General features: G+C 52.8%; 4 protein-coding genes across 4 annotated transcripts; 1 reads left to right on the forward strand and 3 right to left on the reverse strand.

Annotated features, from left to right (window-relative positions):
* Positions 1-253: 253 nt before the first annotated feature.
* BZA05DRAFT_426161 (quinon protein alcohol dehydrogenase-like superfamily) lies at positions 254-2,443 on the reverse strand (the record flags this gene model as incomplete). The annotated part of the gene is made up of 5 exons (XM_051485995.1): positions 254-415; positions 476-824; positions 880-1,242; positions 1,317-1,930; positions 2,048-2,443. 5 exons carry the CDS (start codon positions 2,441-2,443, stop codon positions 254-256), a joined length of 1,884 nt encoding a protein of 627 aa, XP_051338128.1.
* A 3,357-nt stretch (positions 2,444-5,800) lies between these two features.
* On the forward strand, positions 5,801-7,544 carry BZA05DRAFT_355151 (uncharacterized protein). Its single transcript, XM_051481379.1, has 4 exons — positions 5,801-6,126; positions 6,194-6,772; positions 6,838-7,075; positions 7,129-7,544. Exons 1-4 carry the CDS (start codon positions 6,084-6,086, stop codon positions 7,259-7,261), a joined length of 993 nt encoding a protein of 330 aa, XP_051338129.1. The 5' UTR covers positions 5,801-6,083; the 3' UTR covers positions 7,262-7,544.
* Positions 7,545-9,721, reverse strand: BZA05DRAFT_402080 (uncharacterized protein). The gene is made up of 5 exons (XM_051484069.1): positions 9,306-9,721; positions 8,554-9,206; positions 8,308-8,499; positions 8,141-8,242; positions 7,545-8,087 (listed from the first exon to the last, which is right to left on the reverse strand). The coding sequence occupies exons 1-5, from the start codon at positions 9,607-9,609 to the stop codon at positions 7,956-7,958; spliced, it is 1,383 nt and encodes a 460-aa protein (XP_051338130.1). The 5' UTR covers positions 9,610-9,721; the 3' UTR covers positions 7,545-7,955.
* Positions 9,722-10,042: 321 nt separating this feature from the next.
* On the reverse strand, positions 10,043-14,954 carry BZA05DRAFT_402082 (uncharacterized protein). Its single transcript, XM_051484070.1, has 9 exons — positions 13,171-14,954; positions 13,011-13,123; positions 11,817-12,954; positions 11,658-11,764; positions 11,301-11,604; positions 11,070-11,249; positions 10,821-11,017; positions 10,471-10,761; positions 10,043-10,408 (listed from the first exon to the last, which is right to left on the reverse strand). The coding sequence occupies exons 1-9, from the start codon at positions 14,629-14,631 to the stop codon at positions 10,225-10,227; spliced, it is 3,975 nt and encodes a 1,324-aa protein (XP_051338131.1). The 5' UTR covers positions 14,632-14,954; the 3' UTR covers positions 10,043-10,224.
* Positions 14,955-15,980: the final 1,026 nt, after the last annotated feature.

A 15,980-nucleotide genomic window follows, 5' to 3' on the forward strand; every position in this document is an offset into this window, starting at 1 on the left:
CACGAACCAATTCTGGACGCCTGCCCGTCTTTTTCCAATAAAGCCCCCCTGAATGATATAAAATAGAAGAGGATAATAAAAGAGAGATACCATATAGAAACAAAATGAGATGTCAAAGCATCATACTCACATATACCGCTTGGATACCACGCTGCAAACTTATTTCAGTAGGGTGCACCGCTGATCAAGCAATATTCGCAGGGATGGAAAATCAATGCGGGGGGTGTGTCTTCGACAAATGGTGAACGACGGCCTAAGCCTCCATTCCGTAGAGCGCATCGCCCTCATCCATGGCGGTGTCATCGATGATGGTATCGTCCTCTTGCTCGAAGTCAATATTTGACCGTTCGGATCCCGGACTCGACGAGTGGTAGTATTCGTTGAGTGCTTCTGGTGGCGGCGAGAACGAATAGACCTAGAATCATCATAATGGTCAGAAACAAATCCCCACAGCTGTGGACGGAGGGGAACAAACCTCCATGATGGTCTGAGTAGCTCTCATAGCCAAAATTACCGCCTTTTCGTCTTCAAATGCAACCCTCCAGACGGCCTCAGCAGGACTGGACAACTCCCGAACCAGTGTTCCGGTCCGGAGATCCCAAACCTTGACCCTGCCATCACTACCACCACTAACGATGCGGGTCTCGTCGAACTGCAGAGATGTAACGCTGTTGTCGTGTGCTGCAAGGCGGTGCACGCAAGCATTTCTCTCGAGACTCCAGACGCGAACCGAACCGTCGGAGCCTCCGGTTACAAGCGTATTTCCGCGCATTTGTAGCTGTCCAACCAGTGAGGTGTGACCCTGCAGGACGGCCAGGCAGTTTCTAGAGTCGAATCAGTACCGCGCCCCGTCTAAAGGAGAAAAAAGTGCATGCTCACCCAGTGTGGGGATTCCAAACTCTGACCGAAGTGTCTAACGATCCAGTGGCGATCCGGTCTCCGTCGAATGCAATAGCGTATATCTGACTGAAATGACCCGAAAGGGTTCTCAGGCATGTCCCTTGCGATATGCTCCACACTCGCGCTGTGGTATCATAACTTCCACTGACGACAAGGTCCCCGTGAATCTCCAGACAACGTACGCTCGCCTGGTGACCGACCAGCACGTTCTTGCAGACGCCCTTTTCGATGTCCCAGATGCGGAGGGTGGTATCCCGGGAACCAGAGATTGCGGTTTTGTAGTCACTCATCTTGAGGCATCGAACGGTCGATGTGTGACCACGGAGGATGTTTTTGCATTCACTGAAGTCCAAACACGATTAGCACGCGTAAACCACCACCACAACTACCATCAATAATCACAACGTGTAACATACCCAGTCTCCATATCCCATACGCGAACGTCCCTGTCACAGCCACCACTGACCAACGTCTTTCCCCACGGAACCATAGCCCACACACCCATCACGTGCCCAGTCAGAGTCTTCAAGCTTTGACCATCTGCGTCGAAGACATGTATCCGTGCGTTGTCCAGAGCGATGACGATGTAATCGGGTGTAAGATGAAGAGACGTGACAACACCCTGATCAGGAGTAATTTGCCTCGCGATCGCCTTTCCACCGGTCCTCCATGCAGTTTCAACCATGTACCTCTGCTTGAAGTGCGATTTGTAGGACGTCGCTTTCGGTCTGAGTCTTTTGTTTTGAGCGTTGTATTGCGGGGCGATCTCCGAGATAAAGCCCGAATTGTTGACGTTTACGGCCGAGAACGTTGGTTCTCTCGGGAACGCCGGGCCTGCATTATTAAGATAGGCGTCGTTCTGGTTACTCGAATAGGACGGGCCCAAAGATGTGGAGCTGCTGAGTCGTCTGTAGCTGTGTTTCTCGCAAAGCTTCTTCCAGGTAAGGTCGTCGCTTAGCAAGCCGTGCCACTGTTTCGACACTTGGGAGGCTCTCGCCAGAGTTTTCGGATCATCTATGAAAGAGAGAACCTACACCACCACCGCCGTGAGCTTAGCGAATCTGACATACAGCGGAGTAATGGCGGGGGGAAGGGGGGACAAGGACGGGGAGCGAAGGGCGGCGGCGGCGGCAAGGGAGGCGCGTACTCGAAGACATAATTCATTAGGCAACGTCTTGAAGGGATCTTTCTTGAGCCGTGGCGAGACGTAGTTGAGCACAAAACTGAGCTGCTGCGAGTCGCAGAGATTCAAGATCTCTGCCAAAAACCGCTGCCTCTCCTGCGAGTCAAGCTTGCTGAAATGAGGTCGCGCATCTCTCAGAAAAGTATCTTCGTTCTCATTCGCGGTCGACCAGGTCGGTAACCGATGGATCTGGGGGGTAGGCGATGGTGCGGGAGTAGGAGGGCTCGCGGGAGCCGAAGGCAAAAGGTTCTGATGCGACGGAGCCATAGTTCGCGGAGCGGGTAGGGGCCGTGGATGCGACGTCGCTATGGGGTCCTGTGGTCGCGAAACCGCCGAAAGCGGACTTGGGCGGGCATGCATTCTGTCGAGGTCGCTACTGTTCACGCTCTGTCGGGGGGTCCCAAAGTCAAGAGGAAGTCTGTAGTCTCCCTCTTCCATAATCAAATGGCTTTTTGGCTGTAGGTTTGTGGAGAGTCGATCGCCTGCTCGGAGGGAGATAAGAAGGCAAGGCAGCGACGAGGACGAAGGCGACGGCGGCGGGCGGTAGTGAGGGGGAAGGGGGGAGGGGGTTGATGACGACTGGGGGGTATTAATTTTTCGAGCAACTGAGCGGGATGCAAGCAAACGGAAGAGTTGTCTCGAGGTACAGGTGTAGGTATATAGTGTTCTTATGTACTCTAGGAGGACCGCCAGAAGCGAATGTCAGCCGCAGTATTTTTGCGTGAAGGACTCGATTTTGTCGCCCCGTGGGCAGGGCGTGTGGTGGGTGAGTGTGTGTGTGTGGGGGGGGGGGGGGGGAGGGGGTGTAGGGTGAATTTGGCTGGCGAGCGGATGCGACGAGTGATGCGGGTGGGTGCGTGGGTTGGATGTGATGGTGATGGGTGGATGGATGTGGGTTGGTGGTGGTTATGGTTGTGGTGGTGGTGGAAGATGGGCAGAGGATGCGGTCGGGGTTGGGCGATGGCAAAACGTGATGGCGACTATCTAAGTACCAGCTGGCGGGGAGGGGAGTGAGTGCTTGAAGAGAAGCTTCAGAGGGCTTGGATTCAAATGCGGCTTTGCTCGTGGGCAGAGAAAGGTGCTGCTGCTTCCAACCAGACGTGACGGAATTCCAGCAATAACTACGTCCTCTGCACGGGGGAGAAAGGGCGGGAGGCGTATATATCAGCATGAGGTCACACCATCACGCGTAGATACCATCATTGTCTCTTCATTGCTCTGCTTGCCACATCAGAACTGCTTCTTCACGTCCTTAGAGCGAGATGACAGTAATGCCGGTAATGGACAGCCGTGGATGCAAGGCCGGTTGTCCACTCTACGGTCCCTACGCAATAAAGACCGGCTAGCCTATGAGACGGAAGAAGCTCGTCAGAAAAGGTTTCGCCTGGAGAATCCGAGCGGGAGAGAACCCCTCTCCGAGGGTATCTACCGGCCACAACTATCGTCCTGGCCCTTGGCACCGCGCTGAATTTTTGCGGGTGCCCGCCCGGTTCTATGGCCAGCCGCGCGTTAACTACTTGGTTGAAGCGGCGGTACTAGAGCGGAGTATAAGTAGGTTCTATGGAGAGCGAGCTCCTGTGAGCCTATGTCGAGCGTCCGATCTACTCTAACGGTGTCTTGCAGACTTTTCGGAGCCGTCCTGCGGCCGGTCGGTCGGTCTAGATACAGAGTTTTCGTTCCGCTACATACCGGTATGTATGGTATAGTACCGTAGATGATGGGCAGCTCATATCCGTGCATGCCAGAGGTCCATGAATTCACGCATGATTCTGGCCCCCCCAGCCGCTGGAGGCGGCGAGCTCTCGGCTCCAACCATGTCCACGGATCGGACACACGCCAATCACCGCTTGACTCTCCCTTCCCTTCCCTTCCCTTTCCTCCGATCACCGCCGCCGCCCCTGACACCTGTCGCCGTGCCATCCCTTACTGATCCTCTGCTGTGATAGCTAGCTGCCACTTCTTCTGGCTGCTGAGGATTCCTGGCAACCCCTCTGCTCCATCCTACTGGACATTGGGCGAGCCACCGCTGCGGTTCTCAGGGGCCAAGCGAAATGCTCCCCTTTCCTGGTGACTGCTGGGTGGTAGTTACAGCTAGGAACATAACGTGATGGTCATTCCTATCATACCAGACATACCAACCATCGGCGGAGACCAGGCACACAAGGGGCTCCGAGGGGCTTCAGCCTATCGATCGTGCCTGCCGCCCATGCAGGACAACCTTCTCGACAAGAACGACTGGAAGATCATAGGTGGAGCAGGCACTACTACTAGTACATAGTATTGTGGCAGGGCAATACGGTATGCTGGGACCCACATGGCGGACGCAGGTTCATGGCGAGATGCGCATCAGGCGCCAGTATGTATCTATGTACTCTGGTACCTGAGGTAAGGCATTGTACCACAGAGGGACGCTATGTGTATGTCTTTCCTGAGGCCTTGAAGATGTCTGAAACGGATTCCTTTAGATACATCTCATATCACTTCTACGATCCGGCAACGGCCTTGTTGTAATATCGAGTCATTCGTTGCGTAGTCGTTGCGTATGTAGGCGGTTACTTGGTCATGACGACGGCAGGGGGCACTAGCCACCTATCAACCTTCTTGTCTGTCCTCTCGAGGCCTTCAGACTTTTTCAATATTCATTCACACTTTTCCAACAGGCATATCGCAAGAGCTCGTCCCTCCCAAATCCGAACTCGAGACAGAAAGCCATGCGATCTTGAAGAAGCCGGAGAAGTATATAAACCTTCTCTCACCAGCGGGCATTGTATGTATCATACTTCCTAACCTCCAGCATAGCGGGAAGGGTTGCAAAGTCAGGATTCACGCCCAGGCAAGATATGTACATACTGCGAGGGCAGGACCTCGACACAGGTGCTGTTCCAACGTCCAACTCCTTTGTTCTATACTCCTCACTTCGATGCCCGCGTAAAGCACCCCGCACGCCCTACACCGGGCCACGTGAGATCCTTTTAATCCACGCCCGCTAAGCATATTTATGCTTTACGGCGGCGGCTATCCCGCCTCCAGTCCGCGGAGTGCCTGAATACAAACCTACCATGCAAAAGATACTTCCGCCCATCGTGGCTTGCAAGCCGACACTTTAAACGCGCCTATATATACTTCCGCCCCAGCTCCAGCCGGCTGCAACCGGAGCACGTGGGATGATCTAATCTCGTCATCATATCATACTCTACATACCAGCCGAGTGATTTGAAAGCCGAAACCTCCTTGAAATCTTCCAGCAGTGTCATGGGGCCAGAGCTTGTCTGGGCAGTCTTGGATCAGCACGCGATTCAAAGTGTATTTACATAGGAACTCACTCGCATCCATTTCCCCGTGGAGCCACCACGCGGAACGGGAGAATGCCGATGACCCGTGCATTGTTCATGCAGGGCAACGCCAGCTGCTGTCACTGGGAGGAATGGTGGTACATTATGTACTGGTACCTGTGATACGTAGATGAGGAGGTGAGGAGTTGAGGAGACCTGTCTTTTCGCCCGGCGCAAATGTCAAGGCCGTTTTGGAAATACTTTCCGTATGTGTTTTGCAATGGTGTTTGGACAGTCCTCAGATCGACTGGCTTCGTTCTCCGCGCAGTGTGGGGCTGCAAGGCGGCGTGTCGGCAACAAGGCGGGGAGAATGTAGAGTACTGGTATGTAGAGTGTCTTTCGATGATGGTCGCCTGTGAACATGGATACCACATGACACCGATGGAGAGCCTCGGCAGAACAAGGATGTGTACTATACACTGCCAGCTTGTGGGGAATACCGCGACGCAACTCGAGCTCTCGCCGGAGGAATGTATGTACTTAAGACGGCAACAGCCTTCCGAACCACCTTTCTACGTCCTACCTCTGCTGCTGCTACTTCAAAACAAACCCCCCTCCCCTCTCTTCCTCTATATACTCCCTCCCCGTGACGTAAACTCCTCTCATCATCCCCCATTCACATCCACAACAACCGCCATCACCACCGCAACTGTAAATACATCACTAAGATGCCTCTTAGAACTGCTCTCACCGAAGCCTTGGGAATAGCCAGTAAGCCAGCTCTCCGCTTTCTCCCCCTTCCTTCCCTCCCGCGTATTCACAAAACTAACTTCCTTAGTCCCCGTCGTGCAAGGCGGAATGCAATGGGTTGGGTACGCCGAGCTAGCCTCCGCCGTATCAAACGCGGGCGGTCTCGGTCTTCTCACGGCTTTGACGCAGCCCACCCCGGAGGCGCTGCGTTTGGAGATCCAGCGGACGCGGACGATGACCACGAAGCCGTTTGGGGTGAACATTACCCTGCTTCCCGCAATCGTGCCGCCGGACTACGACGCCTACGCGCAGGTGATCATTGACGAAGGGATCACGATCGTGGAGACGGCGGGGAACAACCCGGGCCCCATCATCCGCAAGTTCAAGGCTGCAAACTGCCTCATCCTCCACAAGTGCACGACCGTGAGACACGCGCTGTCTGCGCAGAAGCTGGGGGTGGACTTTTTGAGCATCGATGGTGTCGAGTGTGCTGGACATGTCGGCGAACATGATATTCCGAATGGTGTCCTGCTGCGCAGGGCCGCTCAGGAGTTGAAGATCCCGTTTATTGCCTCTGGAGGCTTCGCCGATGGGCAGGGACTTGCCAGCGCCATGGCGCTGGGCGCCTGCGGAATCAATATGGGAACGAGGTTCTTGTGCACTGTTGGTATGCATCCCGATGCTCCTCCTCCTCCTCCCCCAGCTCAGAGCACTAGTTAACAACCGTTACAGAGGCGCCCGTCCACATCAACGTGAAGAAGGCGATCGTTGCCGCCACCGAAGACGACACGGAGCTTGTCCTGCGGCGCTGGAAGAACACCACTCGTCTATTCAAGAACAAGCCCGCGGTCGAGGCGAAGCGCATCGAGACCACCAGCACCACCGGCGAGTTCTCCGAGGTTCAGCCCTACGTTAGCGGCAAGCGCGGTAGGGAGGTCTTCATCACTGGTGATATTGACTACGGTGTCTGGTAAGCTCCCATCCTAACTACCCCACAAACACACAAGCTAACTCCCGCAACAGGACTGCCGGTACCGTCATGGGCCTGATCCACGACATTCCCACCTGCGCCGAGCTCCTGTCCCGCATCGAGAAGGAGGCCGAGGACACCATCACGAGGCATTTCGGAACAATCGTCCCGACCGCTAAGTTGTGAAATATTATAGACACGCGTTTGGAAAGACGGTAAAACGGGCGTTGGTCGTTTGATTGAGGGATACCCTTGTGAGAAGGTTTTTGTCTTTCTCTCTCTTTGTTTTTTTTATTACGGCCGTTGATTGAGGGATGCCCTTGTGAGAAGGCTTTTGTCTTTCTCTCTCTTTTTTTTTTTTGTCACGGCCGTTTTTATTGTTGTTTATTGTACATTAGTTATTACACGACCCGCGGCAAGGAGACCTTTGGCTCCGAATTTTGATATGTATTACATAGAGTATCCAACTTTTACCTATTTCGCAATCGCAAGAGAGATGTGACCGGTGGAAAAAAACTATGTAGTGAGTGTCGTAGTAGCCGCGCACTTCATTTGTGAGTAGAAACGGATGGGAAAAGTTCTCGGAGCACACCACCACAATTCTCAGATAGAAATTCAAATCATGGGCCTTCAATTCCCGGCCACCTTCTAAGCTCACACGTAGACATGCCTACAATCAACCCCCAAAGAAATAAACTCCTCCCAAACAACAAGAAAATTACGCTTCACGTTGATGTTTTTTTTGTGAAACGGAAGACATCATACAGGATCAATCAACGCCTTAAAGTAAAGAAAAGGGATTAAACAGGCGAAAAGACCAAACTCGACATTAGGATGATGGGGTGTCGGGGGATGATGGGATGAGGGACGATAGGTAGATCTAGCTGGCAGCCATGAGATCAACCACGACGTTGATTACCGCCACCAGGATTTCTGCTGCAATGAGGATGATAACGATCCACTCCAAGTGCTCACCCTGGGAGTGCGACATTTGCTCTTTGAGCATTTGGAGCTGGCGGATGGTTAGTGAGTGGGAGGAAAGGGTTGGAGAGGAAGGGGACTCACCAAGTCGCCTATCACGTCCAGCCTTTGATTCAGCAGCGAGAGACGCTGGTTGATTTCCAGATAGCTTCTGGCTGCTTGGTAGACGGGTTCGAGTTGGGGTTCCTGAGGCAAAACAATCAGATTCGATGCAAACGCGGAGAAGGAGGTAGGAGGATAGGGCGACGTACAGCCCACATCAGTTCTGGGCTGTCCAGAACACTGCCTTGCAAGTTGATGTTTATCCTAAGGATAAACAGCTCGCCGATGTGCTTCATGATGTCTCGACGACTCATTTTTACTTTGCCGGACGTGGCTATATCGGCGGGAATAGACTTTGTGTCTTCGATCGTATTGTCAACCAGGTCTTCGAATAGAGATATCTTTTGTATGTGAGCAAACCGAAACCAGGGAACGAGATGGAGAAGCGAACACACCTTCACCGACTGGGCAATCGCATGACTGATGCTCAATTTCACCATGTAATTCCTTCCATCCTTAAGGGTGATGAAATCATTGTATATCCTTGGCTGATATGAGGAGGTGACATAAAAATTGAAGTTCTCGACTTGAACATCATCCTCCCCCAATTTCTCCGTCTCGAACTTGGCAATATCTCTGAGGAACCGACTCTCCTCCTCCACGCTCATGCCCCAGATCACGACAACTCCGTACTGGAACAAGAAAACGTCCGACGAGCTGATGGCGCGGTTCTGCTGTTCTACAAAGTGATACAAGCTGCGATCATCTCTTACGTCATCGGTCTCACCGGGATGCTGCTGTTCGCTCTCCGCGGGCGTCGGCATATTCTTTGCGACGTCCTGCTCGTGCAGGTTGATGAGATCCTCGATCTGCGGCGTCAACGCGGCCTGCTTGCTGAACGAGTACGAAAACGGCGTGAAGATGCATTCGTCGAATTTCCTGGGCGCAGAGCCCCGGGTCGATGCGCGCGCCTTCAGGAACTTCATCAGCCCGTCGAGGTCGTAGGAGTTTGCGGTGGCGTACGCAGTCACTCGGGGGAGCTGCGCTCGCTCGGCTTTTCCGAGACGCTCGGCATCGCGCCGCGCTGTGCTGTCCTTGATGCGCGTAACTGTTGGGAGCGAACGGCCGGTCAGCACGGTTTTTCTTGCCGGAACCAGATGGTTTCAGGGGTCGAAGTGAAAGAGGAAGATGGAAAGCCTGCACGAACCTTGCGAGTAAACATCCCTCCCGGACTCTTCATCTTGATCCGCGGGCGACGGTAATATCTTCAGCTTCTGCGAAACCTTCGACGTCCTCTGAGGTCCGATTTTCGTCTGCACGTGCGGGATCGGGCCTCCACGAGCTATAGAGTTCCTCCTCTTAGCTGCCCCCGCTCTGGGTACGTTCGCGGGTGTTGATGTGGTAGGGGAAACATCGCCATCTGCTGCGCTGCCGGACTGACGAGGAGGTGTGACGGATGCCGAAAGTGGGGACGTCGACGTGCTGAACGGTGCCGACGATGTGGTCGCCATGCTGTCTTAGATATTGCAGGTGGGTGTCGGCGCGATCAATTAGAGGACAAGATTGTGACCGGGTGTAGAACAATGAATGACTTGGAGAAGTGTGTGTTGCTATTCAAAAGCGCAACAATGAGTTATGCAACTACCCCAGAAGTGCGACTTGGATCTTAGCTGCCAGCGGCAGCACGCTGGGCGCTAACCGACCGGGTCGGATTTGCGCGCTAGCACAGCAATGAACGCATCGCTCGGCCACACGTGGACATGCACGTCAACCTCTGTGAGGTTTGCACCGATTTCCAGTTACTCTACCACCGGTATATATTACAGAGCCCTCACGATCTTGAGGGCGAGTGATAATGGTGGAGGTGTTTATTTCAACATCAAATCACCACATAGTCTTACGATGTTGAAACAATCACTACGAGTTTATGTCCAGCCATGTTCGGAGTATCAAGAAAGAGAATATTTTTTTCGCCTAAACCCCTAAAAATAACCACAAGAAAATAAAAGAGAAAAAGGTAGAGGTAGAAGAGCTACAGCAGTTCGAAATGGAAATGGGGATGATGATGACGATGCGAGCAGGGCTGACAAACAGAAAAGCAACACATTATTCGAACAAAGCTAAAGTTACCGTCTGGATGGTCCAGTTGCACTCTGCATCTCTCCGTAGCGTCCTCTCTCCTTCGTCGTATCGTAAGCATTAAGCAGTCGTGTGGCACCCTCATCGGCCTGCGAGAACGCGTATCCGCGTTGCTTGCGCATTCTTTGCACTTGTCGGACCTTTCTAATTGCCTTTTGGAATTGCTCCATCCTAGAAAAGGGGAAGAGCTGTCAGCACCAGACCTAAGAACTGGATATTGGGAGAAAATGTACCTCGGCCGGTAGTCCTGAATGTTGTACTTTTGGATCTCCTGAATGTGGTGATATGTCTGCGGGTAGTACATCCGCTTTGCGTATTTCCAGGCGAAGTCACGCATCAGGCACAGGGCCGGCAACACCACGACCATACCCCAGAAGACAGGTGATTCTATCATACGGCCGAGGATTCCGAAGTATTCGGTGGAGAAACCAAGCTTCGGAGCAACGGTAGCATAGATGGGCATGAATATCATCCAAATAACCATCGAACCGGGGATCGCCATGACCGCATACTTGGTCCACATGCTGCGCGTACGCTGTTAGACCTGTAAAACGACCGGTGTGGATATTGCATGGAAACGTACTTGATCACGAGTGCTGCTTTTCCTAGAACGGTGGCCAGGACAGCTGTGTACAGAGCTGTACCCCAGAGCCAATGCCCGGCAGGCTTGCCATCCTCCTGTGGGAGGTCGTTAAGGAAGATGTATCGCGAGAATAGGTAGAGGATCAAAGAGTGGTAGAATCCGTTGATCAACCACGACCAGAAGCTACTGGCTTTGAACTAGAACCGGTCAGAATTCTACTGAAAAGCATGGAATTAGCGGTCAACATACGAAAAGTCCCTTTTGGCCCAGTTGGTACAGTTGAGGGTAGCGGTCAAGCAACCGCGCGCTGATGAACTGGTCGAAGATGCCCATGACTAACGGCGGCAGGACGGTGAAAAAGACGTTGTAGAACGACAAGGTCCATGATTCGTAGATGACTTGACCGGAAAAGGCGTTTTCGAAAGCATACTGTTGGGGATAAGTATTGGGCACAAGAATAAAAAGAAGAGGGATTCATACCCAGAACTGGGTCATGTAAAGCGTGATGTTCTTGTAGAACGAGTACAAGATGACTCTGCTGATACGTTGATAACTCCACGCACCATGGACGAGTAGCAGTTTACGGAGGAAACGAAATTGACCAATGGCGACATCAGCACTTCGAGCAGCTTGCAAACCCTCAACACCGCTGATACCAACACCAACATGGGCAGCCTGGATCATGCTGACGTCGTTGGCGCCGTCTCCGACAGCAAGCAGGAGAGACTTCAGATTACGCTTGACAAGCTTGACAACCAGAGCCTTCTGCAGCGGAGACACACGACTAAAGATGGGTTAGATCGCCCGCATCAAAAGAATTGGAACGGTTGCACCTACCAACAGATAACAGCCTTGCACAGCACGGCGAGATCCAAAAACATCTTATCGAGGTCCTTCTCGAGGGCGAATGTGAGGGAGCGACCATCAATGACCAGTGCCAGGGCCTAGACAAAATGAGCAAACGTTTTGTGACGGCTAAATGTAGGAAGGAATTACGTCAACTTCGCCACCGGAATCCTTCTGTGACTGGACTGCCGTCAATTTCTTGGATATGCTGTCTCTTGTAGCCTCTGCGGTTTCTTCGTTGATGATGATGAGAGTCATATCTTCACTGATGAGCTTACAACTCATGCCGATATTGATAGCGGTCTCTTGGCGATCACCCGTAAGAACCCAGATCTTGATGCCCGCAGTCTGCAGAGTATGGATGGTGTCCGGTACGCCATCTTGCAGACGATCCTCGATGGCAGTAGCTCCAAGCAAAACAAGATCCTTCTCAATCAACTCGGCAGCCTTGTCAAGCTCGTCACCACGGTTGTTAATGGTCGTAGCCGCTTTGTCGTAGATAGCACTCCATCGTCGGTACTCATCCTCGGGAACCTCACGCATGGCAAGACACAGTGTTCGTAAACCTTCGGTAGCGTAATCCTCCAAGTGTTGCAAAGTCGATTCCACATATGTGCATCCCTTGGCGAGCCGCTCCATAATGACCGTGTCTGCTCCCTTGGTGTAGACTCGCACCTTTCCATCTGGGCAACGAAGAATCGTGGACATGCGCTTTCGCGTGGAGTTGAATTCGCAGATGTTGAGCAGATCATAATCGTACTCCTTGCCGTCAACCTCAATCGTGACCGATCTAGGCTTTCTGGCGGTAAACTTGTATCCAAGAAGGACTGCACCCTCGACTAATGCGCCCTCGTCTGGTGAAGCGGCTTGGTATTTGATCTGGCCGGGCTTGTCTTCCCTTCGTTCCGGAATAACCGTGTGGCAAGTGGCCAAAAGCGCGAGAAAGTGATGCATGATGTCACGATTCTCATGCGTCTTTAGGTTTTCGGCCATCTTCTCGAAATCATGGATGCCAACCTCCAGGCCATCCTGGATGGTCGCCCTGCTGTCTTCCGGCACCTCACCAGCATAGCAGATACCGGCAATAGAGCATTGCTTGAATTCCATCATATTGCAAGTCAAGGTTCCAGTTTTGTCGGAGAATATGTATTCAATCTGGCCCAATTCTTCGACCAGACTGGATGTGCGGCAGACAGCGGGAGTGTCCGTTTCAGCATAGTAAATATCGAGGTCGGAGTTAATAAGATACGCCTGGTAGTATTTGACCAGTTCTACAGTGACGAACAAACTGCACGAGGGTCAGAATGTGTTTAATATTGGGCAAAGACGGATGGATGGAAAGACCTTATCGGGACGAGATTCGAGTACAGCACCCAGTAGGTCAAGATGTCGGAGAAGAACTGTTTTGCCCGGTTGTGGCTCGACAGATAGAGATACCCCATTGAATTGCTGGTGGACTACAAACGTCAGCTGCGTGAGGGTGTGAAGACCGTGTGTACCCAACTTGCTTGATGACATCTCCCATGGAAGAAATCACAGACAGTGCCAAAAGGATCGAAACCAGCATTATGATTTGAACGTTGACTGTCCGCTCCACCGCAGTACGTTTGATGGGGGTTGCCGTCGCATTTCTCATCAGCTTTGTCTCGTGTCCGGTGAAGACGACAAGACCGTGAATCCAAGGTGTGTTCCGGAGGGTAGCACCACGCAGCAAGAGCTGGTCCGGGTTCAAGGGCAACTCCTTCTCTCCGCCACCCATATCCATTGTCAAAGTTCCCTCATACGTGTAAAGACTGCTGTTGGGCTGTTCGGACCGAATTCTTCCAGCGAGCCTGCCAAGGTCGCCAGGGCTGACCAGATCAGCCGTTTCCGGAATGGCTTGCTTGATCTTCAGATTCGTCTCGCCGTCCAGATTGGCGGTTTCGATGTAGCACAATCCCTCCGGTTCCGACGAAGCCAACAAGACCAGATCTGCCGGGAAAGGCTCCTCCGATTCCACACGGACAATATCTCCAACGCGCACACTGAGCCATCGCGCCTCCTCAAAAGTCGAGCCTTGCAGCACCTTTGTCTTGGATCTGTTCAGATCCTTGTCTTGGGTTTTCCGTTTCCAGTCTTCGACCAACTCCTTACCTGCTGACACGAGCAGCACAACAATGAGCGGTCCAATGGTAGTATATCGATTTGTCGGGGAGATGTCGGGGATCTGCTGCAGACCGGCGGTGAACAGGAAGAAAAGATTGGCGTATTTCGAGAATTGTTCGTACAGGAATTTTGGCAGGAAGGTAGCCACATTGTATTTTGCGGTGGATACCTTGTTGTCGAGGTACTTGTTTGTTGCGTTCGCTGGGGGGTTGTTCAGTTCTATTACGCGAGGCCCAAGGGTCGAAGGATCGACCTTCCGGCGCCCAAAACCGAACTTGAAGCCACCGCCATCTTTGTTCCGCTTCTCTTTCTTCGATCTCTGACGTGACGGAGCCGAGTCGCTAGCCCCAGGAGTAGCATCGCGCGTTCGCGCTGTCTCAGTCAACGGCAGATCCATCTCGCTGTACTCTGGATTCATCCCGAGCGCTGACTTCACCCTCCCGACGATGCTGGTTCTATTGCTAGGAGCACCACCACCCTCACTGTCGACATGATCACCATGCCCGTAATGGTACCCAGTAGTAGAACGGCCATCATCGTGAAGGTCGTCATAGTACGGTTGGTAATTGTCTAACGCGGAAGATTGCGAGTACGTACGATGGTTCTGCGCGAAGTCGAGAGGAGGGGGTGGATCGAGGTCTGGTTGGTAGGGCTGCGATGGCGGTCCACCGGCCCCTCCTACGAATTCGTCGTAAGAAGTGGACATCCGATGCGCATATTCTTCCTCGGAGGTGGCCGGAGGCCGTCCTGGATTGCCATAGTTACGCCCCTGATCGTCGAGATCCAGTAAGAGATCGTTGTTCTGCGGGTTTCCCGCCATGCGCTCAAGCAGGTCGTGGCCGAATAGTGGTGATGGTTATAATGGTGGGTGGTGGAAGCCGTTACAGAATGGCGGCAGTGTCGTGGCGGACAGGTTACAGCAGCTTGAGAGCCGGAGGACGAGCGGGTAAAAAGTGATAGTGTTTGACGGGGGTGATTGTATTGATTCGTTGCTTCTCCGGGATCGTCTCCAGTACGGCGGACAAGCAAAGCGATTGTCAGGAGCAGCTCAGGGTGGCTTTCGTCGTCGTCGTCACGCAGATGCGATGGGAGCTGGGTGTCTGCTGACGAGAGTTGAGCCAAAGTGTGGGTGGGGGGGGGGGGGTGAATAATCGAGAGGGTAGTCGTGAGCTTCGTGTATCGTATTTTCTTGTGCTCGTACTCGTAGGGGATGTGAGAACTAGGTACTCGAATGGATAGAGAGGCTTCACCGGCACTGGTTGGATGTCTTTCCCTTCAATGATGGGGCTTTTGCCCCCTGTTGAGGCTGAGGAAGGCCTTGGCTATTTCTAGCGACAGGCTAGCCACAATGGCAATGGTATTGGTCAGACTCTTGGCAGCTTATCAGCATTGCCGCTCAGAGACAGAGGCAGAAGCAACAGCAAAAGCAAAAGCAATTCGTCGTTGACTCCCATCCTCAGCACCACAAGCTGCCATTCAGGCAATCCATCTCCCCACAGCAGGCCTTGCATGTGTGCTGGCCAGGTTGAAGCATGCACGAACAAAAAGCCGATACTATCCAGTGCTGACCTGCTTGAATCGTCCACATCCCCAATATATTGCACGATTGGCTGGGAATTTTGGATCCGACAGCTGTCTGGGCTATGGAGCACTGATACCATAGACATCCTGCAGAATACCCCGCAGCTTTTTCTTATAACTCTGAACTTTGAAGGCCTCACCAGACAACTGCAAAATAAATAAAAAAGGAACAAGGTGTCTTTGTGGCCGGATACTGTTATATCCATCAGGCTGCGAGCCCGCCTAAAGTGCCGCCTATGCTAGTCTGCCTGTCGGTTGAAGGTTCAGCCCTTTGGTCGGCTAGACGTCTGACGTGTGTTCACCGAACATGTTCCCGGCCCGACTGTGCATATGCAACGGACACTCCTCCGTCCTGCCCGGAGAGAGCTCGACTGTTCCAATTGGAAGTGCTCCGAATTCTCAGAGCACAGCCAGTGTTGTAGCGTTATAGCGTATGGACTTTGCTCCACCGCCACCGGCCTTTCCCATAGGATGGGAACCTCCATGTACCAGTACTAGTGATGCAGCCCTCTAACAGCTGGCATGTTGCTCCTCGGTGGGGTTCAAACATCAACCCGGTGAAAGGATGCTAGCACCATGGTCGCCCTG

Source organism: Tricharina praecox, assembly GCF_024521635.1.
Source record: "Tricharina praecox strain CBS 144465 chromosome Unknown BZA05scaffold_17, whole genome shotgun sequence".
Taxonomy (NCBI): domain Eukaryota; kingdom Fungi; phylum Ascomycota; class Pezizomycetes; order Pezizales; family Pyronemataceae; genus Tricharina; species Tricharina praecox.

What these genes read in the sequence shown, in the direction of transcription:
- BZA05DRAFT_355151 (XM_051481379.1), top strand. Translation starts at nt 6,084, where the DNA reads ATGCCTCTTAGAACTGCTCTCACCGAAGCCTTGGGAATAGCCA. An exon ending in CGAAGCCTTGGGAATAGCCA is followed by an intron (nt 6,127 to 6,193) that starts GTAAGCCAGCTC and finishes TAACTTCCTTAG; the next exon opens with TCCCCGTCGTGCAAGGCGGA. An exon ending in GAGGTTCTTGTGCACTGTTG is followed by an intron (nt 6,773 to 6,837) that starts GTATGCATCCCG and finishes CAACCGTTACAG; the next exon opens with AGGCGCCCGTCCACATCAAC.
- BZA05DRAFT_402080 (XM_051484069.1), bottom strand. Translation starts at nt 9,609, where the DNA reads ATGGCGACCACATCGTCGGCACCGTTCAGCACGTCGACGTCCCCACTT. An exon ending in GCCCAGAACTGATGTGGGCT is followed by an intron (nt 8,243 to 8,307) that starts GTACGTCGCCCT and finishes GTTTTGCCTCAG; the next exon opens with GAACCCCAACTCGAACCCGT. An exon ending in TGGACGTGATAGGCGACTTG is followed by an intron (nt 8,088 to 8,140) that starts GTGAGTCCCCTT and finishes ACCATCCGCCAG; the next exon opens with CTCCAAATGCTCAAAGAGCA.
- BZA05DRAFT_402082 (XM_051484070.1), bottom strand. Translation starts at nt 14,631, where the DNA reads ATGGCGGGAAACCCGCAGAACAACGATCTCTTACTGGATCTCGACGAT. An exon ending in TCGAATCTCGTCCCGATAAG is followed by an intron (nt 12,955 to 13,010) that starts GTCTTTCCATCC and finishes ACCCTCGTGCAG; the next exon opens with TTTGTTCGTCACTGTAGAAC. An exon ending in TGCAAGGCTGTTATCTGTTG is followed by an intron (nt 11,605 to 11,657) that starts GTAGGTGCAACC and finishes ACCCATCTTTAG; the next exon opens with TCGTGTGTCTCCGCTGCAGA.